This window comes from Hydractinia symbiolongicarpus, chromosome 6 (genome assembly GCF_029227915.1).
Source record: "Hydractinia symbiolongicarpus strain clone_291-10 chromosome 6, HSymV2.1, whole genome shotgun sequence".
Classification (NCBI taxonomy): Eukaryota; Metazoa; Cnidaria; class Hydrozoa; order Anthoathecata; family Hydractiniidae; genus Hydractinia; species Hydractinia symbiolongicarpus.
This window is the reverse complement of record NC_079880.1, coordinates 20,147,293-20,170,670: the sequence shown is the minus strand read 5'-3', so window position 1 is coordinate 20,170,670 and position 23,378 is coordinate 20,147,293. Positions and strand designations below refer to the sequence as shown.

Genomic DNA, 23,378 nt, shown 5'->3' with positions numbered 1-23,378 from the left:
TCTTTTTTGAACAATTGGCACAGTGAAAAAAAAAGAATGCCAAACATGATAGTGATATTTTTTTTGGCAACTTAAATATTCTTTGTGGCCAAAATTTATAAAAAAGAAGAAAAACAAAAACAAAAAAAATTTGGATTGACCATATAAAAGATTTTTATCGTTGAGTAGTTATCTGCACAGATTTAAAAATTCTGTGTACAAAAATAAAAAATAATTATTAAATTTTCTATACAAAGTCAGTGGCTAGTCTGTCGGCAACTGAAGAATCTAGACTTTGTTAATGGCACAAATCACATCTTTAGGAGGATTTTTATCTCTACACCTAAAATCTCTTCAAAAATAATTTCCTTAATAACTCGCAAGACACAGGCATGAATTGTTCAGATCTGTATAGTGGGATGCATTATAGCATGCCTAAAATAGCAGAGAAGTAATGTTAGCATGACGTTGAAAGCTAATGCCACAAGTATGACTGTGTATTTTAGAAACATCAATGACAAAAGACCACCTAAAATACTTGCCGTCTGCTTAATTATCCCTCGTATGCCTTCTAAATAACTTTGGTTTTTCGACGACACGGACTTGACAAATACAACAACTAAAAACAACTGTTCGCCCATTTCGGCAAAACTTGCAGCAGCATTGTACAAAACTAGTAGTGTGATCTTCATGTCAAAGCTAAGGCGAACATAGACAAATATATATTGGCACAGTAGTAATGTTATAACAGAGACCTGGCTTAAGATTCCAACCCAATAAGCATGTACACCACTCAGTTTGATTTTAGCACCTACAAGACACAGCAATAGGACTGCAATACTTCTTGAAACAAAACTGATTGCAACAGTCCTGTAAGACATTGATAACACGTCCAATACCAGTACTGGAAAATTTCGATTAAATGCAACCCCGAGAATGAAACATGAAACTGACATGGCGAAAATAAACAAAATAATTTTTGAGTGTAAAGCTTCCTTTAGTATTATCATTCCATCACCCCCTTGAACTACGCTCTTTTTAGAAACCTCTTCCTTGCAGGATTCTGATTCTTTTAAGTCAAATTCCCTTGAAAGATCATGCGCAAAACACATAACACCGAGCTGTATAAAAATGGTAACGAACAGAAGAATTATACCAGATACGTTTCCATACTGAATTAGTACTTGACCAAAACGGATATTGAGCTTTGCAAACGGAAGAACAGCACAAGGTCCAATCATTAATCCTAACGAGGACGCAAAAACAAGATATGACAATTTGCTTTGTACTTCTGTGGATGGGTATGATCTAGCTGTTTCACCTATCATTAAAGGTCTCGATATAATCACGCCTCCATTTAAGAGTTTTCCAACAAAAGGAAAAATTGGAGACCACGGTATGACATACAATATGCTCCCAATCATGGCTATAAAGTTTAAAATAATAATGATCACCTTTGTACGTCTTGTTTTATCGGCATATCTCGCAACCACCGAAGACAGCAACATCGGTGGGATAAAAACTGCAATGTTTATCAATCCATAGTATAAACCTGGATGGTCTGTTGTGATCAGTTTTGTCAAATAAATCCATAGCGTAGCTGTATTTGCACTTCTTTCGAGTCCTCTTAGAAAGAAAACTGACATGTAAACAAGAAATGTTGTTTGTCGTTTTTTCTTCCAAGTTTCAATATCAAATAACTCTTCCATAATGAACGCGTATGCTGCAAATGATAAAGCTGCTAATGTCGTGTCATTGATCATCTACTTACGTACCGTATCTTTTGTTAAGATAATATTCTATTGTTCCTCCAAATCGTTGTTGTCACTTTAGTTCAATACAATGGCTTATAACCTTCCAATGCGAATAAAAAACAATTTCACGCGCTTGGTTGTTTGAATAAGATATTTTTCAATAATTACATTCTCTTAACTCTTAATGATTCTTTTATATTTTTTAATATGCAGTAATATATACTTGCAACCTCGTCCCTAGTTCCCTTCTGGTCCAGGCCGATGAAAATAATGATGGTGATGTCAGTTATTACACCCCATTAGATTAAATGGTCTATGGTTCTAAGTCTGGGCAAATTAACTTTGACTTAAGATTTCCTTACAGTAAATATGGACACTATCAAGTTTGATTTTAATAACTAAATCTTGAAACTACAATACATGGCATTTAAAGTTAAAATTTGTAGCTTTTTCTAACCTGTAATGTAGATTCTGGTGAAAATTTCTTTTCTCTGTTTATTTTTAATTTCCTGTATTTTTTGTCAAGAGGTGGTTTTTAAGACATCGCATAGAAAGTTAATGTTATATACTAATCTTCTCTTACTACCAAAGTACCGATAACAGCAGATAAATATAACTGACTTACTTAAACTACATGTTTCTTCCTTTATTTACAATTTATGACGTCATAAGTGGTACTGATGACGTCATTTTTAAAATTTTGATTATAGGTGTTAGTACTGAATTGTATTTGTTATTGTAACATGTTATAACCTATGAGTATTTTAAATTCAGAAATGATCACTGACCAAAAAACCCAGATATAACAGAGTTAAACAATTATTCCATACTGTCTAAATATTTACGCCGTTTATAACAGCTGTTGCACACACTATGTTTTAGTTAATGGACATGTTTCGGATTTCTAGAGTTCGGGTGGAAAGAAGGAGTGTCAGTCCTCCAGTTCCGTCCGGTGTTTAATTAAAAAAGGGCTGGCTGTACAAAAATTAGTTATCGTCGTGTTTGGACCGTTTTTTGTTTGTTCCTTGTTATATTACCTAAGAGAGACTAAATATCATTTTCTTCGATAACTTTTTATAGGGCTATAATATGGTCCTGAAAAGTTCCCAAATCTTCTTAAAAATTTATTTTTAAACATTTTGCTGCAAACTGTTTAGGGGGGAAAACATGCCCACTATAAACATTCATTCAATGTTTTCACATTGTCAAGTTCAGAAAACAAGGGTTTAACTACGGAATATAAAAAAAAACTTACACAAATTTGACATATCTTCATTTTGGTTACATTGTTATGTCACAAATCTATTATAATCTATTTTGACAGTGCAAAATTTATATGTAAATATAATTTGTAGCCTATATAAGGACAGAAACTTTCGAATTTTCGGTCATTTTATGCCTTTGGAAATTATAAATCAGGAAAACGCGAAAGTTTATACAAGCAAAATCATGGATATTTTAGACTCAAAAGCTTTTTCACCGAAAGAAAAATAAAGCGGGAAAATCTCACAGTTAGTGTTTTCTTTCTTCTTTAATCATCTGCAATAACATTAAATATTATATAATATAGATATGATCAGTAAATTTTACTGATCATATCTATATTATAATGCCAGTATACGTCTGTGTGTCTGTCACGCAAAATGGTAGCTTAGTTGCGCAATAGCGAGAAGCACGCAATGCGGTATAAAAAGGACGGGCGAACCCGTGGATTTTCCACGGGCTAACGACTAGTTTATTTAATAATATTCATTCTTTTTTAGTACTATGATCAATTCTCAGATATTATTAAGATAAAAGGAGAAGAAAAATTGCTGCTATTCGCAAAAGCTTTCCTTTGCAAATGGAGTTATTTTGATTTTTGCAAATTTTTTGTACAGGATATTTGTCTGAAAATAAAAATTCGCGAAGATTTTGTCGCAAAACTTTGCGATTTCTTGACCTCTCGAACTTCCTGTCCACGAGCAATTCTCCCTAAAGTTCGACAGATAGCATTCTACGAGTAGCATTTATATTAGCGTCATCGTTTTTAATGTTGACAAATTTGTTACCATGTGTCTAACAAAACGTGTCTTTAATGAAAAATGCCATGAATTAGAATGAAACTTCATGACGACTGTTTTTGGTGATGTTACCGTGGTTTTCAACAACCGCTGCACCGAATTTTCATGGTAAAATCAAGTTATCACTGAAAAAAAGAAGGTAATATGGCTGTTGATGCAAAGCTACATATAGCTTCGTAATAATTAGAAGGTTTTATTTTTGTCTTCATTTGATTACAAAACATTTTTATTCCTAGGGTCTCCTGCCTGCAGCTATTATCATTGGAGCAAACATTAGGTTCATCGTGAAGGCAAAATACCCTGGGAACACAGTTATTCTAAAAAATACCACAAGCCAAATGTACCGTATTTTTTCCAGCATCTTCTGATTTGTAAAAAGTCTCCAAAACAATATTTCCCTTTGTGTTTGGGTTTCGGATTGTCGCATTTTCTCGTCCTTATTCTCCTGGAAAAACACTCAGACCATCTTGACCAACGACCCCAATTTCCATGCACCGGTGCTAAATAATAGACATAACATTTAAAAAACGATTGGATAATAGAGACTAGTTAATAGGGTGATTAGATATTCCAAACCGATTCATGAAATAATGCTCTTTCTCTGTGTCCCCCACTAAAATTTGAAGGCATCTATATTAAAATACCCGTATACGACTGTCTGTCTGTCACGCAAAATGGTAGCTTAGCTGCGGAAGTAGCGAGACGCACGAAATGTGGTATAAACAGGACAGGCGAACCCGTGGTTTTTTCCACGGGCTAACGACTAGTTTGTTTAATTTTCCGAGATTTTAATTATAAAATATCATTTTCTGCATTTTTTCACCTTTGTCCAAAAAATGATCAATTCACCAAAAACTAGTTCTTATCCTGTGAAAAAAATCCCAGAGAAATGTCTCCTGCCACGACAAAGTTCATTTGAATGTTAAATTTAACTTGCGATTTCGCAAACAAAACACGTTTATTAATAATATAATAGACATTTTTGCCAGTGAACGTCACATAAAAGTTGTTAAGCGTGTCTATTTTCTTCCATAATGAAGATTAGAGTGTGTGCATTTATTAGAAATTGGGGGTTAAAAAAAGTGAAGGCCTATTACATATAAAACATTTAAAAACCGTTAACATTAAAAGTAGGTTGTTAAAAAAGGCGATGGAGTGATTTAAAGATTCAAGGTATAACACTTAACCCACGGGATAAGCACTTGTCTTGCATGAATTCATCATTTAAAATAAAAATCGTTAAATTGGAAACCGGTGTGTTTTATGTGTCTTTATGTACCATTTTCTTCATCTTAACATATTCTGGTCAATACATATCCAATCTATATTTTTCTGCATTAGTTTCGTAGATAAGATGGTGAATTGACGTTGTGAGAACACTACACGCTGTAAGAGATGTGGGCTTTGAGCGAAATAAAAGTAGAAAATAAACCCGTTTGCATTTATATTTAGCGTTTTAAGTCTGGGTAGTCTGAATTATTTCTTAGTGAAATTATATTTCTACCCGGAAATGTTATAGGAATTCCTGCAAATAAATTGCACACGATTAAGTTAATACAACAGGAATACACTTTGAATTGCTTACCGTAACACTCTGTGTCTGAACAGATTGTCATTTCCGTCTGAACGCCATATTTGTTTACGTACTGACAGTTGCCATAGTTTCCACCAAAACAAACTCTTTGCTTGTACTTGACACAGGAATTATCACAGGGACTCCAGTCCGTCCATTTGCTTAGGTGCGCAACTTTATTTTGTGTGATACCTAAGAATAAAAAGCATTCCATGGCATTGCAAACAGAAACATAAAACTGTTTTCTATCAAAGCAATCATGGCTGCGTTTTCCATCTTTTAGACGTCGACCTTCAATAAGGTTAATTTCCACGACATAAAAGATGGCAGAGTTCTGTGAATTCTCATTCGTTGTCAATAAAGATTACCGTCTCTAAACACTTTGAAATTCACCCGTCTTAACTTCCAAGGACCAAAAGACAAGTCAGAATAATCTAAAGCACATGCCAAGGAAATTCACGCTGAAAGCCACGACCAAGTGCGTCCTAAGGAAACGTGGCCTTAAGAAAATCTGCTATTCTAATATAATATAAATGTTCACACAAGTCCCTATTTTAAATACTATGGTAAGGAATTGTGGGTTAACACATGAAAAAATATATAAGTCAAACTTAGTCAGGTACATTTCAAACTCAGGACAGGGAGAGTTGGAACAACCATTTTAGTTTGCCAGTGTCGGGAATACTTTAAAGGTCCCTGCTTTTAAAAGCTTACGTCACACGCAAAAACAAGGTAATTCTTTATAAAAGCACGTAAAAAGTTGTCTGAGAAAGTGATTATTTTGTTGCAAAAAACTTAAGTTCTTGAGATTTTGAACTTCATTGTTTCACTAATTTTGCATGTCATGCCGCCCTGTCAGAATTCCAAAGGCGTAGAAGAGTCCTGGGAACGAGGTTGGCATGTCGTCATCAAGTTGCCCTGAATGTGGTATTTAATAGTTTTACTACTGGAGCCTTTTTCACTCATTCAGCAGTTTCGCCTTAAACATTTCACTTAAATTGTAATATTTAGCTATTGTAATTATGCATCATTAGCACAATTACGTGATTTGGAGCAACCTGATGATGTCATAACTTCGCATAATGAAATCTCGAAAACCAGTAAATAATTTTAGTTTCAAGAAAACTTTCAATCTCTTTTATATGAGATGACAATGTTTTTTTTTTCATAGTTTTAAACTTCCCCAAAACAAAAACACGACCTAGACCGTAAATCAAGTATTTACGTCATAACGAGATATAACAATTATGAAGATAGCGTTGCTATAGTAGAGTTCGCTGTTCGTGTAGAATCGCGACCGAGTCACGCCAGAAGACATTAATTTCCGGAGACTCTTGGATTTAATGTTCAACAAATTAAATGTCATGATGTCAATTAATTTATGTTAACAACAATTACCTTGGCAGTTGTAAAGCTTGTTAATTTTTAAAACATCTCCTGGGCTTAGTCCCATGGTATTTCCTAACTTCAATCTGTCTTTCAATATAGCTTTGATCGTTTGTCTCCGATTGGTCGAAAAAGCGTAGTTGTCGTAATGTAGTACGGAATGATAATCGTATTTGAAGTCCATGTTGTCCGTATGGAATCCATCTTGACGTTCGAAGTCGTCTTCCTCACCTGAAGAATGCATTTTAAGAATTTCCGGAAAAGTCGGGACAGTTTGGATTTGAGGGTATTGTTATGTGAGAGAACAACAACAACAAGACCATGACACCAGTTTAATGAGCGTATTAAAGTAACTAACATGGAATCAAATACAGAGAATAACTTTCGAAATTTTATCCAATTTCATTTAAGTCTCAGACAATGTCATGCATTCTGGCGGACGGAGACACGAGCACTGAATAGTTTAAACCCGATGAATGGAAAGTTTAACAAAATCTACCTAACGTGCGCGGTGTGTTGCTTTACAACAATAATAATGGGGACACTCTCACTGTTGTTGTCCCGCTAAGACTACTGTATTTTTGTCAGGAAAAAACACATGAAATACAAGGCGGAATTAATATTTACCTTGTGCGATATTTTCCCACATTATTTCAACATATTTGTCTCGATCACTTCTGGTGTGCTCGTGCCAAAATCCAAGTGCATGCATAATTTCGTGCACAATTACGCCCTAAACATAGAACCCAACTTCGTGCCCAGAGCTTTTTCTACTTTTTTCTTCCCTGTTGAGATTGTCAGAAGGAGAGAATATTCTTTGAGGTTGTTAAAACCATACGAATCCTTTCGTATGGTTTTGACATGGTCTCTTATGCTGCATTTTCTCTTAAAATTTAAGTACTTATAAAACGAAGATCAGTGGATGTTATTGGATCAGATATGTGCTTAATGTGAAAAAGTTGGAAAATATAAACAAAATGAATTTAATTCTACTTTTTCATATTATTGACCAAAATTTCAAGCCTTTATTAAATTATTTTAGTATGATAGATGCATCAACATTTTGTTGGAACCCCAGTGTTTAGCCATTTATACCTTTTGCATGCAATGACGACCTAATGTCACATCTTGTCCTGTTTTGCTCCAATACTGTCTCCCAATGTTTGAAGAACATCTGCACAATAAAAAAATAAAGTAAAACTTTAGCGCGGAAATGCAAAAGAGGAATTCCTGTAGTTAAAACAACCTAATTTCCAGGTACTACTGGCTTCACAATAGCGCGCACTGTGCAATACCAATTTGTAACACAGGCGTGTCGGTGAAAGTTGCTGAAGTTGAGAATCCCTACAAATAGTTTATTTATTACAACCTCGTCCCAAGGTACTTTCTCTATAATTAATAAAAACACGACGTGGTGTATTACGTGACTTACATGTGACCCGATTTGAAAACAATGTAGTGTTGATGCCATTTTCTTTTCTTTACAAACGAGAGACATGTTGTTTTTTCAAACTCTTTGATAGCTGAATGAATGAGTTTCGCATGATCTTCTAAAAGTATAAATTCAATTAAATCAATGAAATATTTGTCATGAAAGGATAAGTATTAAAAGTGCCTCTGGCAATAAGAAATGCAATAATATTCGCAGCTACCAACATTGAACATAATCAAAACAGTATCATTTTTTTCAATTTTTTTACGGCTTTTTTCCTTTAAAAATCTATGGATGAAAACCAATCTCTACTTCAACGTCATAGGTACCATATCGGACAATATCGGCACAACATCGGTACAATATTGGTACAATATCGGTACAATATCAGTACAGTACAATATCGGTACAATATCAGTACAAAATCGGTGCAAACTACATTAAAATACCTGTATACGCTTCTCTGTCACGCGAGCAGCGAGACGCACCCAATGTGGTATAAAAAGGACGGGCGAACCTGTGGATTTTTCCAGGGGCTAACGACTAGTGTGGATACAATATCGGTACAATATCGATACAATATCGATACAATGTCTGTACAATAACGATAAAAAGAGCTACAAGTGGAGAAGCAGAGTAGACTATAAGCATAGAAGAGAGTATAAAATGGCAAACCGTGCCTATTTCTTTTGATATAACAAATGGTATGATTCTATCCACCCAAAGATACTCTTTCTTTCTTCTCGCGTTCCTCCTCTCGCGATGCGGTATGTCTGTAGAAAGGAAGTCAGTCTTTGTTGGGGAATCCTCTGCAATGATAATGTCACCTTGGTATAAGTAGGACAAATATCCTAAAATAAACATTAATCAGAAGTTAATGTTTCAATCAGGTCCGTCGGGTATCAAAAGAGCGGAGTCTTACCTAATTCCCAACCTACCTTTCCTCCTCCCCCCTAACCTCTCCCCCTTCCCCCGCCCCTCCGTACAAAAATTTTTTCGAAGCAAAACTTTACTTCGCCGTAACGATGTCTGAATGATCTCCTTTCCAGGCGGTCCCTTTTCCTTCTCATTTTTTTTAATTTTTAGCCTGTTGCTAACGATTGTGGTTCGAAAACATTCCCAGCCATGATTCAAGTATATTTTTATTAAGGAATGTCAAATTTCTTCATTACACATGACAAATAAATTTATGTTAATGAGATACTCTGTGTTATTTTTAGTTTATCCTTGGAGCATATCCTTGTCGGCATGTCTTTTTAGGTACATTGGACAATATCGCATGGTGATCTAGCGGCTAAGTGTACCTTTCAATATGAAAAGAAACCAATTTGTGCCCTAGTGTCTTTTGACTCTAATTATTTAATATATCTGTCAACCCTGTTCCCAGGGAATTTTTCCGTCATGAGGAACTCCAATGATTCAGGATTTTCATACAGGGGAACTTTGCTAGACAACTTCGATCACGGAGCTCTTTCTATAATAGTAGAATGTATGGTATTAGAAGGTACTAGAGACAAGGTTGGCAGAACAGATAACCGCAGTAGGATTTTGTGCATTATGTACAATTGGTATAACTTTCACATTCCTCTGCACTCCTTCCTAGTAAGCCAATCTAGTACCCTCTCTTTCCCTCAATGGAAAAAGCCTTATGCACGAGATATGATTTAGAAATTAGAAAAAAAAAACTAACCGTAACGATTATTTAGTAACTTGCACGAAAAATACTTGGGAGAAACTAAGGAATGTTTCGACACGGAATGGAGAGCAAAAAGTCAAACACCTAGCCCTCAGCCTTTTTAATATATCTAAAAATGTTGTCTTTCCGTCTCAAGGTAAAAGGAGCTGTGAAACAAGATTGCTTTCAAATAAGCAGGCATTTCATTTCTAAAAAATAATATGCCTACCGTTCAACCAGAAGAAATACAATACAACCAGCTGTGCATACATATCGTTCATCGTAACAAGTTGCAGTTAGCCTGCTGTAGTGCGTACTGTGTAATTCCATTGCAACCATCAAGATATGCATTTTTAATTGGAAGGATTAATAGCTAATTCCTACAAGGAGACGCAGTTGCTAAAAATGATTAGCTCTTTTATTGATCAATGTCTTATTAAAGTTAATTTATCTGCCCACACAGGGTACCGAATATAAATTACCCACCCAGGGTATCAAATATAAATTACCCACCCAGGGTTTCAAATATAAATTACCCACCCAGGGTTTCAAATATAAATGGCGTTGTAACCTTTGTGGGACATTGCAGTTTCGGTTTGTTGACTCTAGATGCATTTAACTGAGATCCCTTCCTTTAATTTAAAAAAACCTGTAAATAAAAATTTCAGTGCAAATACTTTATATATACAGCGTGATTGATAATTAGAAAAATCATTTGACTTTAAAGTTTAGCAAAGCAGCCTTATCACAGTAAGTGTCCGAGGATATATCACTCTCGTTCGCAGACCTATTTGTAATAAATCTGAAAGTTTATCAAGGATTATTTCAAAGGGCTCTGGAGACGACGATTTTTTTTCGAGCTTTATATACCTCTGCAGAATAATACCTGCTATATGCAAGACTTTAAAATGCCATCTAACACAAACTGAGTATTTAAAACGTTGGTTTGACGACCTCGTTCCCAGTGCTCTTTGTTATATACAGGACTTTAAAATAACTTCTAAAAAATGCTGAGTATTTGAACATTTGGTTTTTAGTTTCACGGCCTCGTTCCCAGTGTTCTTTGTTATATACATGACTTTAACATGACATCTAAAAAATTCTGAGTATTTAGAACATTTTTTTTTAGTTTGAAGACCTCGTTCCCAGTGTCCTTTGTTTGTTTTAAACATGCGTAAGAAGATTATCATAGCAGATATAATTAACCAGCAACGATCGGTATTTTATTACTATTATTATTATTATTATTATTATTATTAACATTTATTTGGGTTCAATTTTGTACAAAATTGTTCTTCTCCCTAAAATGAAATATAAAAATGAAAAAAATTATAGATTAAGAATAAATAAGTGTTCAAAAAATAAATTTTTTTTTATATACATTAAATAAAAAAGAAAACCGCGATGAGAAAAACTGAAAAGGCTTGAAAGAAATTGAAACGCTCGAATCGACGAGAAATTAAGAAACGATTTTAATAGCAAAACCAGGGAGGGTGTAAGAGAGAAAGAGAGAGTTGTTATCTATCAAAAAACATTAAATTTTGCATGGTTTTACAATTTAAAGTAATATTTGCAGAAGTTTAAATGTTTAGAAAACAGAGTCCTATATAGTTAATATCTCACAAGAGGTGTGTCTATATACATTCTAATCAATATATGATATTGCCTTCAACATATCGAAGCTTTCAGTCACGTGACTTCAATTGTATCTTCATTTGACAAGCTGTATGTACTTACCACATATATAAAATTCCTTATTCTAATTTACAGATCATTCGAAAGCTGACAATTGTAGGTTCCTTGAGAAATTATTAATCATATCCTAAATATAAACTGACATAAAACAACCTCGGTCCCAGCTTGTGCTGTCTATGTTAAATATGTGACGGCGACACAAGCATTTTCGTCGGATTTGTCCATAGCGCGCATCGCTAGTGAGAGATGTAAAGGCCTGGGTACGAAGTTGATATATGAAAAGTACCGAAACGCTTAGATATATAGAAAGACAAAGATATGATTTTTTAAGAACATCAGTTGGTCTATAAAACCTACGAAAGTGTTCTTATCTTTTCTTGTTTTAAATTCAGTTGAAATTTAATTCTGATAAAAAATTTCTAAAAAAAACGCTGTTTTGTAAGCAGTATAAACTATCCTCAGAAAAGACTTTCGTTTTTTGACATGTTTGAAAATACAAGTTATTTTGATAATAAATCTCATTATTTTCATTCATGTTGATCGTAATTACGCTTAGCAAGAAATACGATATCCGCAGGTTTGTGTTTTTACGTCGAATTTAAGCCGTGCTTAAAACAGCATTACAGTAATTTTATATACCAATTGTATTAACGATTTTTTTAAATCTATAACAATCCGTACATCTGAAGCTTTGCACAAGTACGCCATCGCCTATGCAAACTCCTGATCAGAGAAAATAATTACAATCGCAAAGCGTAGCCACGTTTTTTTTTAAAGACAAAAAAGCGTTTTCCTGTTTCTAAATAGCACGGATATCTTTTAAATTGCCGTATAAACTAAGCATATCAATTTGTCGTTCGTGTTAATTCAACAAATATAAATCTGTAAGCATTCTTAACACATTAAAGGGAAGTAGGAGTGAAATCAATAAAAATGTCAAAAATTTGCCCAAATTGCAAGAAGATGGTTTATTTTGGTGAGAATTTTTTTTCTTTATATTTTTAAGCGAGAAGTAATTTTGCAAATCTGGTATATATTACTGTACAGGTGGTTTTTTTGAAAAAAGTAGGGTGAAGTTTAATTAAGTTATTTGTTGAATATGTACAATCTTAGATCGACAAATTTCATATTGACAGCTTTTAAAAGATGCAGAAATAAAATAATTTTAAAGGAGGGAAAAAAAAGGGGTAGGGAAATGGGCGGGATTGCTGTATATTTGTGGTCTGTCAAATGTGTATTGACTGGTGTTGAAACGTGGACATCGATTAAGTTTACCCATTACGACAGCACCCTTTTCCTTACATCTCATCCTAAGAAAAAAAAGATTTGCTTCATAGGTTAATCCTAGAAATATCTTGTTTTAAAAGTCATATATATATAAAGCACAAAACAACACAAAGCAATATGGGTGTATAATTTCCGTTTAAAGAATTTTCCCATTGACTGATTTATATTGTAATTTATCGTATCTCCCTGGGTATACTCACGGAGAATAACAAATCATCGAAGTTTATCACAAACATGAAACGACCTGGCAATAAAAACCATCAGTATACATCAACAGTTATCAGATCAACTAATAGCTTATTAGAAATCACAAAGAAATGGAGATTAGTGAAGAAAAAAACATCTGATAAATTGATCACCGAATCATACCAATATGAGGGTGATCACTCTAGTTCCCAGGGTTATTTTTATTTTTTAAACCAGGACGCCTGGAAACAAAATTGTGTCTTTAATAATGTTAATCTTACCATTTATTTTCAACCTCGATCCCTGGGTATCGCCATTCATTTTGTTACACGGACTGCGGCGGGTAGGGGTCTTAATAATAGCTGTTGTCTCTCTGTCGTACAAAACAGAGTCATGTTGCGATGTTTGAATTTTAATTGCTAATTGTGCTTGCCCAAACAGGATATGTATAGCATAAACGGTTTTTTAGAATTACCATTACAAAATGCAAAAACTGAGTTTCCAAAAATTTCTTTGTTTATAATTTTGCACAACTGTTATATGCCCGAAGTATAATCCAAATGTTAAATTTCACGTAAAAATTTAAAGCCCCTAAAATTATATGGTCATAGCAGCACTACCTTAATATAAATAAATTAATAAATAAACGCATTCACAAAGGCACTATATGCAGTAAGAGATAAATTTACGATATGACGAAAGCAGGCGTTAAATTAACCGCTATTTTGTGTTATTAATTATCCTACAATGCCCCTTTAGAGGTTTCTTCTAAAGGAGCTCAGTGGTATTCTCAAAAATAGGCTTATAACAGTTAAACCGAGGTTGATATGATTTTTAGATATGTCCCTTACTTGAATAATTGATTCGTATAAAGGTCTACATGAAGTACACATGATAATCCATATTTAAGGGAGATTAAAATTTACAGCTAAAGTCTCGTTTCCAGGAATACTTGACTGAAATAAAGTTAGAGTCTGAAGAACTTCTTTTCATGTTTCTTAGCTGAGAAGGTGGCATCTCTTGGCAAACATTGGCACAGAGCATGCCTTCGATGTGAAAAGTGTAAGAAAACTTTATCAGCTGGTGGACATGCAGAGGTAAGTTTGTTTTTTAACTCTCCACGCAAAGATATACAACCTCATCCCCAGGGCTCATTTTATCGTATATAATATGTTGTGTCTATCAACAACATGTCAAGTATTAAAGGGGTAAGGGGCGAGATTGGAAGATACTCTAGCTGTGACAGCTGACATAATACTTATGTTCTTTTCGGGATTCTGAACAGTCTCATAGTTCCTTTAGATTTTAAAAGTCAGTTCAAAGTTTCTTTTTTTCCATTTAAATTTCTTTTATAAATCTATTTGATGCGCGAAGCTTGGCACCCTCAAAACTACCAGAAAACTCATCGCAAAGCAACCACGCCAAGGGACAAAGCTGCTTTCCGAAGCAATAATTAAAAAACAGAATTCTCCCACATAAGTCGTTTCATTGGTCACTCGGCCATTTGCCAAATCATTGTTTAGTTCACTTTCTTAGGTGCTCTTCCTGAAACGTTCTCAGGACCGAAATTGTTGTAATCTTTAAAAAACTTCATATCCAACCTTTTTATCCAGACTTTTTTTTTACATACTTCAACATTCTTTTTTTAGCACGAAGGAAAGCCGTATTGCCATGTTCCGTGTTACAGCGCCTTATTCGGACCTGGTGGTTTCGGACACGGAGGAGCAGAATCGCACGATTATTCGAAAGAACGCGACCCCAATTCTGTCCAAGTCATGCAGTAGTTTACTAAACATAACAGAAGCGAGTGGAGTGCAATGTAATGTTATAAAAATCTCAACCTGTATTATTTTCTTTTATTTAAAAAAAAATTGTTTTGAATCTCTATTATTATTATTATTTTTATTATTATTATTATTATTCTCTTCAGTAGCCTCTTCAGTTCCTATTGGTACTGCTATCAACGAGGGTCCAGCGAAGGGGTCCTAGTGCATATAAAGCTCCCATTTGAGCTACGCAACCCGTGTAAGCACAGGAAACGCTCAACTAGACAAGGATCGATTCACACTTTCATAGTCTCTGGCATGACTCGGCCGGGTTTGAACCCAAGACCTTCCGCACTGGAAGTGAACGCTCTACCACAAGGCTACCAGTCAGTTAGAAGCTGCGAATCAACTGTTTATACAAGCTATCGAAACGCACCTTTTTTTACACAAACGTGGTTTTTACGACACTCGGCAAATAATACGAGTTGCAACGATCAATAGTTTAGTTGAAAAATTCAGTATTACAAATGTTTGATTAACTTCATATTTCCTTGCAAAAGATTTATATTGCAAACCCGTTTCATCGTAGCTACATGGCAAAAGGCATATATACGTAGTAATTAAAAAATCTGCTGTATAAACGTTTCGTCAAAAACGAGGATTATATGTCATCGTAAAATTCATTCTCAATGCCAACATCTGTTTGTCCGTATCACGATTAGGTAATGATAAGATTGACTGCACGAAGCAAGCCCAACACGCGACCAACATCTCGGTAGTAGAACGTTAACACACCCTCCCGTATTTATTTATTTCTTCACAGCAACAATATGCTTTTTACGTTCCGGAACTTTAGGCACCGCACCGGGTTTACTATGCAAACGCAAGTTCTCTTCCCTAAAAATAAATGAAAAAAATGGGAGAAAAATATATATAACAAATTACAAACGCAGAAATTACATTTGCAAGACTAATCTTAAAGATATTCGCGCCACAGATTCGGTATGAGATTTTTTTTGGAATTTTTCGAGGACTTTAACATGGATATACATTCACACGGTAAACATTTCTAAGCTCTTCTGCAAATCTATAATATAATACCCGTATACGTCTGCCCGTCTGTCACGCAAAAAGGTACCAAGAGTAGCGACAAGCACGCTATGCGGTTTTAAAAAAGCGGGCAAACCCGTGGATTTTGCACGGGCCACCGACTAGTATTTTTTAATTTTGAGAGAAATTTGTCACGTCTCAGAAAAAAAAATAGGAAAATGGATGAATTTAATTGCAGTGTAAACTTCAAATGCACAAATGAACCAAAGAAAAGTACTTTCGCTAAAAATAATTTGTGACGAAAGTAGACGAGCCACATCGAAGATACTATAATTGTTTGGCGTTCGGTAGGTAAAAGGGTGGGCGTTAACTGTGGATTGGGCGGCGGGCGGATAAGATAGGTAGAAAGACTTGGCTTACTTTCGTTTGATGGAATCCAACATAACTTTCTTTTCTTTCGCAGATTTGTAAACAAGCTTCGGTACGTGGCGATGCCTGAAATATAAAGTGATCTCTGGTTTTTACTTGGTACATGGCAGTATTATTCGAAATAAACATAACAATGCAGTACTGTCAAATTTCATTCTTTTGAAAAACCCAGCAAACCTAGCAACGCGTTCTCATCATAAATCACTGATCTATATTAAGCGTTTCAACGAAGGTTCAAGCTTTTGGGTTTCCGAAATGTATAGAGGGTTGATAAGTCTGGTTAACCATATGAATAGAGATAAGTTTCGTCCCTTGTTTACATCAATGTAACTTTACTTTAAGATAACAACGCTGCTGACATACTAAGATAAAACTTGCTTAGATAATCCATGTCTTTCTTTTCATATATTCTATAGAGGAGATGTTTCAACAGAAACAAAGTTTCGACAAAAAAATGCTTTCAAGCACCCAACGTTTCTCTAACAACTCTAAAAGCCACACCAGTAATGTTCAGGCTACATAAAATTCACAACCTGGTCTGTCAGAAACGAGGTCATATTTAAATGTTATAATATAACATCACTAAACATGCATGATTTCTTCCTTAAAAATGAGCATTTTCCTGATATATTCGATCCTAAAACAGCTTCCCTGACTTACATAAAATTGAAACCCTGCGAGGGAAGGAAGAACCATCTGAGTTTTCTTAGAAAGCATTATGTGAGCTTTTTACGATAATTACGAGGCAAAGAAACTAGCTACAACAACAGAAGTAAACTCACTTCAAGATACGCTTCACTTCGGGATGATGCTGATACTGACGTTTCAACTTTTCGTTATACTTCATCGAACGACGTTGACGGGGGTTGGTCTGAAATAATAATAACATCATTAAACAAAATTCGTTTTAAATTAAATCGTCTTAAACCCAACTCAAATTTCTACAAGGTGCCAGCAGTGGGGATAAAAAAACCCTGAATAGATTATCCACATGTAGAGGGTTGTTCACACAATGCATAAAAATCAACAAAAACATTATTACCGGCCCTAGCTGCTCAGCTGCGTGACTTTTCCATAACCTGTACAGAAGAGAAACAGTTACATCGGACAACAAAAACCAGAACAAAAACAACACCGACGACGAGGACGACGTCGTTAAAACCAATAATATAAAATAACAACGGCAACAGTACCATTAAAATTACCTGATGTTGGTTTCATCACTACCCGACAAAACATACGTCGCGTCGCCGCTGAAAGCGACACAAAACACCCTCTGCATACGTGACGTGTGATATACTTCTCTGCAAACAAAAACAACAAATACAAAGTGACGAAGCACACATTTCATAAAAAAAATTCATTTACTGTTTGCACTGACGGAAAATTATACTCGTGAAAAGGAGTTCGAAAGGTCGTTTGGTTAAAATGTATGTTAACTAGGGCCCAATTGCGACCAAAAGTTGTACAATTACACAACGCAGAGCTACAGCTTTCCGGCTCAAAAGCTATTGTTGGATGACATTGTGAAATATCTTAAGTTTCAAGATTTCTTTAGGCTTGGAATTTTTTATTAAAAATTTGTCTAGCTACCTGCTTTTGCTTCGATCTCGTGGGAATATCCGTATAGTTTTATCAAAGCTACCAGTCACAAATTCCTGTCCAGTCGGCGAGTAGTTGATATCGAGAACGGCTGCAACGTGATCAATGTGAACGTTGACTGGTGTATCGAGACGACGCATGTCGAACGTATAGGCATTCGAGTCTTCATTGGCAACGGAAAATATGAAAGCCTAAAATCGCGATGAAAGGAGATATAATAACTATTAAAGAATTTCCCTAAGTTGCTGCTCTAAAATTCATTATTGGTAGAAAAGCCTTGTTTTTAATGAAAGTTTTCAAGTTGATACAAACTGTACCGACCTTGAATTTTGCACAGAGGATACCACAGGAATTTAAACCCCTTAGACAGACAGAAAGTTCCGTAGTAAAATGGAAAAACTTTAAGTTTTGGTAGAAAATGCTCAATCCCGAATGCGGTAAATTAGCACAATTAGGTTCTACTTCAAAGTTGATATTAAAAAACAACAGACAAACAGAATCAGCTTTTATCAAATCAATGCTCTAACAACGACGTTTTCAAACCATTTTTTTCAACAAAGACAGTTTCAAGTCATTTCTCAATAAGAGACAGTTTTCTATATTTCTACTTTACCTCAATAGGGTTCCATGCGATTGTGTTACTTTTCATTTTCATGATAACTTTACGAAGAGGGTTGGAATCTCTTGTATCATACAACATTATGCTTCGATCTGATGCTGTGGCTCCAATAAGGTGAGTCTAAACGCAAAAACTTTAGCACCATCTCTACGAAAAGAATGCCTATACTCTTTGGAATATCAGGGTTTTTTTACTTGCTCTTATATATACTGAACCGTAAAACGTAAAATTAGAGTTTTGATAGTCTTGTTGCAAAAGTATAAAATCATTTTAAAATCAGAATCTTAGCAAGGTACATTACTGAAATCAGGACAACTAACATCGTGAGCGCGTATCATGCGCGACACGAACGATCCGCGATCCTATCGTGACCATCGCGACATGAAAACTGTTACCGAAGAACTTCGCGATAGTCGCGATGCATAAAAAAATAACGATGTTATCGCGATCGTCACTATTAATCGTAATTGTCGCGATGAATCGTGAATAACATTAAAAATATTAAACAATAGATGGGTATAATCTTGGTTGTTTTTTTTTTACATTTAAAAATTCTTTTGCATCTTGTAATCTACTTTTACTGGAAATTTGATTTTAGAAGTAAGGCGACCATAACGTAATTAGTCGTTCTACGGGCGAAGTTGATAGTAGCTTACGGTCGGCGAAATAAAAATAATTTTATCGAGAATGTATGGTCGGAACAACAATAAAAAAGTTAAAAAATAACAACGGAGGAGGTGTTACGACAACCATTTTTTTCTATGTATTTTCGCATAATGCACGCAGTTTATATTTTTTAGTTGCGAAGAAAATATTTTTGTCTCACTAAACAAATGGAACTAGCACTCAAGGTGAAAAGATAACAGCATACGATGGTAAAATATTTTACTATCGCGACAGCATCGCAAATCGTACGCAACGCGCACGATACGCGGTCCACGATGTTGTCCACGATGTTAGGTGTCCTGATTCCAGTACCGTATTTTCACATTTAACGTGTAACTCAATAAACCTCTTTCAAAATTTGTATATGAAATCAAGTGTGATGTCTGAGACGTTGGTTTTAATTGTTAAAACGGTATAACATTAAAAAAATTAGAGCATTTAAATAACATAATGACAATCAAAGCTTCAAATTCTTCACAAATATTCTTCCGACAGTATATTTTAAGTCCAATGTGATACGTATGTACCTCTATTGGATTAAATTTTACGCTATGAATGGTATCAACACCCCAACTGTAAGTTTGTATTGGTACTGAGCGATGTTCATCCCAGAAGTCGACAGTGTCGCCACAAGTTGCAAATGTAGCATCTGAACCATGATGATCGATACCTATAATAATAATACAAATAGGAGAAATAAACAGAGGACATTCATTTCTTCTAAAGTTTAAATAATACCGCCATATTCTCTGACATAAAAGCGACATCCTAGTAATGAGGTGTTCCATCGAAAAACTGGGTATTTTGTTGAAACTTGTCATACTCAATTCTTATACTACTAGCTCAACATTGACAAAAAAGCAAGCATTCGCAAGGGGTGGAGTTATTATTAACAATATACATTAGCCCCATTTATACCAAGTTGTCCATGTGTGTGTAATGTTATGTAAATAAACTTACAGTCTATAGTTTATATGCTATTTGGGAATTTCTCATCCTATATCTATTATGTCTATTACAAGTGAACACTAAACTAATTTAATATTTGACTATTTTTATCTGCTAAAGTGCTTCACAAAAAAGCGTGTCAAAGAACTAAATAAACAAGACTTTACCAGGGCTTTTCGATAGTGTCTTGGTCAATGCAAAAGCTGGTTTATGTTTGTTATTCATATAGTTACACTGATGTAGTTATACATGTCTGATTCAGCATTGTCACAATTACCATATGGCAGCAGCTATAAATACCCATTAAATTCAAACAGAAAGATTTTGTACCTGTTAATATGTTTGCATGAACGAACGTTGACAAAGGATCCACTATTTTATCATCACTCACATTCCATTGTTTTACAACTTTATCATCACCAACCTGCATCATCAACCAAAAACAGTAGATTGGATTCGAATGCAATTATAACAAACTATTGCAGATTATTATAACTGGTGGTTTGCTTGTTTCTCATTGTGTCACTGACACACCAGCTTTTTCAATTCAAATTTTTCACACCAGCAAAAAATTGCAAACATGAAATGCCATTGGCCTGACTGCTTTAAAGACACATCAGCCTTTAGCATCGCTAATTGCTGAATGCCAATGTGAATTTAGAAAGACTGCATATGTATAACAAAAAGAAAAAAACCTACAGAAAATAGATTGTCTCCATTTGGAGAGAAGCATATCGATCTGACAAATCCACTGAAAGAAACAGGTTATATGTTAATTATCATAATGACTGTTAGGTACCCTAAAGTGGCTAAATAATATTAAGGATTTTAGGTCGATACAAATACATTTTGTATCTGAATAAACACGACCAGTTGATTTTGTGAATCAGAGCATTTTAGTTTGGTTAAGAAATATTGGAAATAGAGAAACACAGTGGATAACCAGTTGGTATTATTTCTTATCCCTGAGCTAATGTGCGGGTCTATTATACTAATATAAATCACATATGCTTATAATTTGTATTTCTTTTTTGTGATTCGAAAACGTTCTCACATTTTGCATCTTGTGCATTCACCACAGACACTCACAAGACACACACAAAAATCCTAAATTTGCCAATGTTATGAAAAAAGTCAGATTTGTTAATTTAGAAACATAAACCGCCATTATTACCTGTGTGCATTGACAGTTTTCCTGCAAGTTTTAGTTTGGAGCTGCCAAAACTTTATCTAATAAAAAGAAACACTTCATTATCACTTTTTATGTTTTTATAATACATAATTTTTTTTTAAAACATTTAAATTCAAAAAAATCATTAAGTAAATATCAATAGTTATTAATTCAGTAAACTCTTAACAATACAAAAAGGTTTTGAAGATTCTTTGCACATTATTTGTTAATTAAACATTTTGGGTCGAAAAGCATTACATTATCATATCACTAAGAGTATACATACAATTGCCCAAAGACTATGCTTTTGAAAAGAAAAAAAAATACATAAAGTTGAACATACAAAAATTTAAATTTTAAGTTGAGGCAGTTTTATCTAAAACAGTTTCTAAAACCATTTCATTTTATTACTTGAGTTACAACTATATATAAACAAAGTTCACACGGAGGAGGCACAATTTTTCTTTCTAGTATACATTACCTGACCATCACAAGCACCAGAGGCAATGGAAGTAACATGAACAGGATTCCGAACCAAACAGTTGACACCATCTGTATGGCCATCCAGGGAGGCAACAAATGGCTTCGCAAAGACACGTTCAAGCTTTGCAGCATTTAGAGCACGGGTGTATTCACGTGCAGCTTCAAATGGATGAAGATCTGGGTCCAAGTTTCTAGGTACCCTGTTTATTTCACTTGTTGAACCTCGGATATAATCATCTGGATTTCTCGAGAGGACTTTGACTTTCATTATGTTTTAATATTCTCTGCAAAAAAATACTTTAATATTATACCACAAAGAAATTCAAAAAAATAAAAATAAAGTTTAAGAAAATCTTTTAGTAATTTTTGCTAGTATAATAGTGAAAAGCTTATATACAAACATGTGTATCAGTTCCTAACCAAAATTTTCTTAAATGGTAATGGAAATGATATACCATTGTGATACTATTAATGTAATACCATTGTATCCCATAGTGAATACAATGGCATTATACCTTGTATTTATTCCACTGTTTCAACTTATAGTTTTAAGTCTGAGTACAATTTCACAAGGGTCTGTTTTATGGCCCACTCCCCCTCTCTTTGCGCATGGTTCATACTCAAGTTGCCTTGAAAAACGTTAATTTGACGTTTGTGGGTCAGTGAGTTTTTACGTTTGACAATTTTATCAAAATTTGACTTTTAAGAAATGTTTAAGAAAAAATGAAAATCTATAATAAAAAATAGATAAGATATATTTTTAAGATTTTTTCTATTGATTGATGTAGCTGTGGACATGTGCGAAAAGATAGATACAGTACTGGAAAAAGGTTGTTTGCCATATTGAGCGCGCAACATGTCACGATCTATCGAGAATCTAAGATTGTGACAAAATCAGTCTCGATGTGTTGCGATGGTAGGTGATAATGAGAATAAAGAGAAAGTTTTTTTAATGAGAATAGAGAGAAAGTTTTTTTTATTTCAAAGACATCTCTGCTTTATCTTTTTTTTATTTATAAATATGTGTATATTATAAGAAAATTTTTAACTTCCGTATTTATTAAAGTAACTCTAGTGCATTACTTTTTCAACTTAATTTTTTTCTATCGGTACTTTTCGTTCTTAAACTTTTAAAATGCGATCTCTAACGAAGCTTTTTTGTCGCCACTTTTCGTTCTTAAACTTTTAAAATGCGATCTAAAAAAACTTTTCTATCACCGTTCTTTGTTCTTAAATTTTTAAAATGCGATCTAACAAAGCTTTTCTATCACTGTTTAGTTCTTACATTTTTAAAATGTGATCTAAATAAGAAAGATTAACACTAGCTGTATACCCTAGATTGTTATGCATAAGTTAAAAAAATATAACACAAAGGAAGTATAATTATATTTAAACATCCGCGAACATTGTTGAATACACTCTTATTTTTAAAGTAGTTCTTTTATGAAAAAGTGTTAATGGCCTTGATAGCTTCGAGAATGACATCGAGACGGATGCATCGCGAAGCCCTCTCGATACAATTTGAAAGTAAAAAAACGTCATCGAGATCGAGAATACCGTTGCAATACGCGAAGCGCGATGTTAAACAACATTTTTCCAGTACTGTAGATATAT

The 23,378-nt window shown here is 34.3% G+C and overlaps 4 protein-coding genes across 4 annotated transcripts; 1 reads left to right on the top strand and 3 right to left on the bottom strand.

Annotated features, from left to right (window-relative positions):
• Window positions 1-380: 380 nt before the first annotated feature.
• On the bottom strand, window positions 381-1,688 carry LOC130648163 (uncharacterized). Its single transcript, XM_057454200.1, has one exon. The coding sequence runs from the start codon at window positions 1,686-1,688 to the stop codon at window positions 381-383; it is 1,308 nt and encodes a 435-aa protein (XP_057310183.1).
• A 5,020-nt stretch (window positions 1,689-6,708) lies between these two features.
• Window positions 6,709-8,420, bottom strand: LOC130648162 (zinc metalloproteinase nas-6-like). The gene is made up of 6 exons (XM_057454198.1): window positions 8,408-8,420; window positions 8,188-8,305; window positions 7,851-7,929; window positions 7,530-7,640; window positions 7,383-7,488; window positions 6,709-6,986 (listed from the first exon to the last, which is right to left on the bottom strand). Exons 1-6 carry the CDS (start codon window positions 8,418-8,420, stop codon window positions 6,754-6,756), a joined length of 660 nt encoding a protein of 219 aa, XP_057310181.1. The 3' UTR covers window positions 6,709-6,753.
• A 3,972-nt stretch (window positions 8,421-12,392) lies between these two features.
• LOC130647442 (cysteine-rich protein 1-like) lies at window positions 12,393-14,920 on the top strand. The gene is made up of 3 exons (XM_057453300.1): window positions 12,393-12,533; window positions 14,033-14,127; window positions 14,680-14,920. Exons 1-3 carry the CDS (start codon window positions 12,491-12,493, stop codon window positions 14,812-14,814), a joined length of 273 nt encoding a protein of 90 aa, XP_057309283.1. The 5' UTR covers window positions 12,393-12,490; the 3' UTR covers window positions 14,815-14,920.
• A 366-nt stretch (window positions 14,921-15,286) lies between these two features.
• Window positions 15,287-22,082, bottom strand: LOC130647439 (DDB1- and CUL4-associated factor 13-like). The gene is made up of 12 exons (XM_057453296.1): window positions 21,763-22,082; window positions 21,285-21,340; window positions 20,810-20,861; window positions 20,441-20,534; window positions 19,690-19,832; window positions 18,491-18,616; window positions 17,869-18,068; window positions 17,481-17,579; window positions 17,318-17,354; window positions 17,058-17,146; window positions 16,267-16,341; window positions 15,287-15,693 (listed from the first exon to the last, which is right to left on the bottom strand). The coding sequence occupies exons 1-12, from the start codon at window positions 22,030-22,032 to the stop codon at window positions 15,606-15,608; spliced, it is 1,329 nt and encodes a 442-aa protein (XP_057309279.1). The 5' UTR covers window positions 22,033-22,082; the 3' UTR covers window positions 15,287-15,605.
• Between the last annotated feature and the right edge of the window lie 1,296 nt (window positions 22,083-23,378).

What these genes read in the sequence shown, in the direction of transcription:
- LOC130648163 (XM_057454200.1), bottom strand. Translation starts at nt 1,688, where the DNA reads ATGGAAGAGTTATTTGATATTGAAACTTGGAAGAAAAAACGACAAACA.
- LOC130648162 (XM_057454198.1), bottom strand. An exon ending in TCTCAACAGGGAAGAAAAAA is followed by an intron (nt 7,489 to 7,529) that starts GTAGAAAAAGCT and finishes TTCTATGTTTAG; the next exon opens with GGCGTAATTGTGCACGAAAT. An exon ending in GTGGGAAAATATCGCACAAG is followed by an intron (nt 6,987 to 7,382) that starts GTAAATATTAAT and finishes TGCATTCTTCAG; the next exon opens with GTGAGGAAGACGACTTCGAA.
- LOC130647442 (XM_057453300.1), top strand. Translation starts at nt 12,491, where the DNA reads ATGTCAAAAATTTGCCCAAATTGCAAGAAGATGGTTTATTTTG. An exon ending in CAAGAAGATGGTTTATTTTG is followed by an intron (nt 12,534 to 14,032) that starts GTGAGAATTTTT and finishes CATGTTTCTTAG; the next exon opens with CTGAGAAGGTGGCATCTCTT. An exon ending in CAGCTGGTGGACATGCAGAG is followed by an intron (nt 14,128 to 14,679) that starts GTAAGTTTGTTT and finishes TTCTTTTTTTAG; the next exon opens with CACGAAGGAAAGCCGTATTG.
- LOC130647439 (XM_057453296.1), bottom strand. Translation starts at nt 22,032, where the DNA reads ATGAAAGTCAAAGTCCTCTCGAGAAATCCAGATGATTATATCCGAGGT. An exon ending in CAGCTGAGCAGCTAGGGCCG is followed by an intron (nt 17,147 to 17,317) that starts GTAATAATGTTT and finishes TTATTATTTCAG; the next exon opens with ACCAACCCCCGTCAACGTCG. An exon ending in TTGGATTCCATCAAACGAAA is followed by an intron (nt 15,694 to 16,266) that starts GTAAGCCAAGTC and finishes ATTTATTTTTAG; the next exon opens with GGAAGAGAACTTGCGTTTGC.